The 3,208-nt window shown below is 54.4% G+C and overlaps 1 protein-coding gene across 1 annotated transcript; it reads right to left on the reverse strand.

The window, feature by feature from the left end:
• Window positions 1-1,320: 1,320 nt before the first annotated feature.
• LOC123176891 (rop guanine nucleotide exchange factor 11) lies at window positions 1,321-2,877 on the reverse strand (the record flags this gene model as incomplete). Its single annotated transcript, XM_044590915.1, is given in 2 exon segments — window positions 1,321-2,214; window positions 2,305-2,877. Coding segments are annotated over 2 exon segments (975 nt in total), but the record flags the coding sequence as incomplete, so codon positions are not given.
• Between the last annotated feature and the right edge of the window lie 331 nt (window positions 2,878-3,208).

Genomic DNA, 3,208 nt, shown 5'->3' on the forward strand with positions numbered 1-3,208 from the left:
GGACGACACCAAGACCTCTTGAGGGAGCAGCCTCCCAAGGCGGTCTCCCGAGGAGCGGAGATTTCTATGCAAGCACCCAGCCTCACGAGGCTGCGATGATGTGAGCCATGACGGCCAAGGCCATGCGGGCACAGCGGACGCATAGGAGGCAGTTTCCTCTTTGATGCTAAGGAGGCAAGGACATGCGTAGGTTCTCGAGGAATCTCCCAAAGGTTTCCATTCTAGTGCAACAAGACCAAGACCACGGGCTCGGCGGGACATATGTCGTCACCGAGCCCACAGCTGCGTCACGGCCAGAAGCTTTGCAGGCGAAGACCACCTTTCGTCCGGATTAGATATACTACTTATCTCCTTTCAAATTGGCCGTTGTGGGATCTCTTCCCGCCTAAGCTTTGGGGGAAGAGGACCAAGGCCACTATAAATATAGGTTAGCCACCATCGTAGAGAGGGATCGGATCTTTTCCACCCTCACCTTCATAGCCCTCGCGAGGCTGTTCATCCTCTGTACTTGTTCATCCTCGGCCCCTCGTGAGGCCAATCCACCAAAAAGCAATAGTGTTTTACACCGCAAGGTGGGCCGAACCTGGGTAAACTGTCGTGTCCGTCTTCTTCCCCACTCTCACGAATCTGGCTAGGCTAGGCTGCAGGGCGATAAGTTATAGACTTGAGAGGTTGAGATCTTCGTACACGCACCTTAGTTCGAACCTTCTTAGGTCTGCGGAGCCCTGAATCCGACACATCCTCTACCACTTCGTAGCTCAGGGATGACAAGACTTGTCTGTTCTGGTTTGATCACCGGATCAATGGCCGATACACTGCGGAGCTTGCGTCTCTCGTCTTCGCCTTTGTCCTCGGACGGCGCGACAAACAAAGGACGGTTGATAATGGATCCATGACATCTACGATGCTCTCGGACCTACGGCAATGGTCTAGTACGTCGATCTCTAGCGGCTGCTGCGTCACACCACCCTTTCCCCGAACCCCGACCAACTCATGCCCTCCAAAACGGTTGTTGGTCTGCCGACCGACTAGCTAGGCACGGGCTTCCACACGCGCCTCACTGCCTCCTTTGTGACGAGGAGCCAGAGTGCATGCAACACATCCTCACTGGCTTCTCATTCTCCCGCCAAGTTTGGCATGGGGTGTACCATTTCCAATCCGTTAAACAACAGCTTTGAATCTTGTCTTTTGACAGGAATAAACAGGCCCTCTCCAAGCAGTAGTTTCGCAAATCTCTCCATCATCACGTCCAAATCCAAACAAACAGAACAAGCTAGAATGGTTAATTGGCATAAGCAGGTGTGTTTGTCCTCTGAAACAGGGAAACCGAGTCTAGAAATGGTTAGATTAAATCAAATCAATGAATACAATGTGTTTGCCCGCTGGCTATACACATACCACAGAGTTCAGCGTCTCCTCCCCCGGGGAGTAAATGAGAAGTACCTACAAAAATAAATCAGTAGCCACGTACGTACAACAGCAACCCGAGCAATGCACATGTCGGGCGGAGAGCAAGGAGAGTAAAATAATGTGTAGCTGATCAAACCATCCTGTTCATTCGTCCTTTTCCCGTCTTCCAGAACTGCTCGATCCGATCTACTGTATATGAGATGAGAGGGATGAACGAGTCCGGCCGATGGATCGATAGAGCCGGTGATGATCTCTGCACTCCAATGTCGATTGTCTCCCATACGTACGAAGTGCATTCCTCAGATATGTACATTGCCATGCCATCTTGGATCGATTGGTTCCCGTTGTTGCTTTGATCGATTTGTGCTGGCCTGGCTCCCTCGAGATGACAATGGCGTACGATCAGTGATGCGCGGAGGGGCTCCTTACGCCGCCGGCGAGGCTGTCCACGTAGGAGAACTTCTTGGGGGCGAGGCTTGGCGCCTTCTTGAGCAGCATGGCCTCGCCGGCCTCGTCGAGCGTGCCCTCCTCCTTCTTCCTCATGAGCTCGTCCTGGTCGAAGTGCCATCCCATGAAGTCGTAGAGCGTCATGGACGCCGGCGCCTCGTTGAGCTTCTCCAGCTCCTCCCTGGCGTCCAGCTTCCTTGGCGCTTTCATCTCCAGCTGCCTCCGCGCCGCCTCGCTCGCCGTCAGGTTCGTGGCCGCCGCGTCCGCACCCAGCACGTCCTCGATCCTCGAGATCACGCTATACGCCAGGCTCTCTAGGACACGCGAGTAGCTCTCTAGGAGAGCGTAACCAACATCCTGCCAATGCAACTTCACCATCAACAACCAACGAACGAACCATCACATGCATGAGGCATCATGAATGGTCGGGAAGGCGCAGGTATATACCCTGTTGTATTGGATCTTGGAGATGTCGAGCTGTGACTGTGGGGCTCCGGGGAACTGAAGCTTGAGGAGGTGGAGGATGGTCTCGGCGCGCTCCTCGAACTGCTCGCGCTTCTCGAAGCTGATGATGGAACCCCAGGAGGACTTGGCGTCCTTTGTCTGCATCTTGCGCTTCCAGATGATGGTGGAGGCCTCGATGCGGTTCTTGAGATCAAGCACCTTGTGCTCCGTCGACAGGTCCACCCCTTCCAGGAACTCGATCGGATCGAACTCCTCATCGGTGATGCTCCGGTAGATGGCGTCGCCCAGGCTCGTCTTGCCCTTCTTGGGGAGCGACTCGATGTAGATCTCTGGGATCTCCATCTCCACCAGCACCTGCGCGTTGATGGCCATGGCGGCCTTGAGCACCTGGTTCACGCACTCCTTCTGGTACTGCAGCCACTTGCGGGTCACATCGGACAGGCCCTCCGCCGGCACCTTCACCGTCGGCATCCACCACTTGTCGTCGTCGCGCTTGTTGTCGCCGCCCTTCTCGTACCAGAACTCGGTCTGGTCCACGAAGTTGTCCATGTAACCCTGCATGCATGCCGCCACCAAACATTCATGTTCATGCATTACGACCATTACTCTAGCTCAGTTCACGATCTCTCTCGGTCCAATCAATCCAATGTATACGTAGTAAGTACATATAAATGATTCGTAAGGGCATCTCCAAGACGGACCATAAACATTTCACAATCGTCCGGACGACGCTGTCCGAACCGCGAAAACCATCCAACGCCGACCTGTATTAGTCTGCGAGACGGTCCGAACGTGACTTCTCCCGCAAACCGGAGACAAAAGTGGGGAGGTTTGCAGGAATTGTATTCTCAAGCCCACTTCTGACCGCCCTGGCCCACCCAAAACC

The sequence above is a fragment of the Triticum aestivum genome, unplaced genomic scaffold (assembly GCF_018294505.1).
Source record: "Triticum aestivum cultivar Chinese Spring unplaced genomic scaffold, IWGSC CS RefSeq v2.1 scaffold180054, whole genome shotgun sequence".
Lineage (NCBI taxonomy): Eukaryota > Viridiplantae > Streptophyta > Magnoliopsida > Poales > Poaceae > Triticum > Triticum aestivum.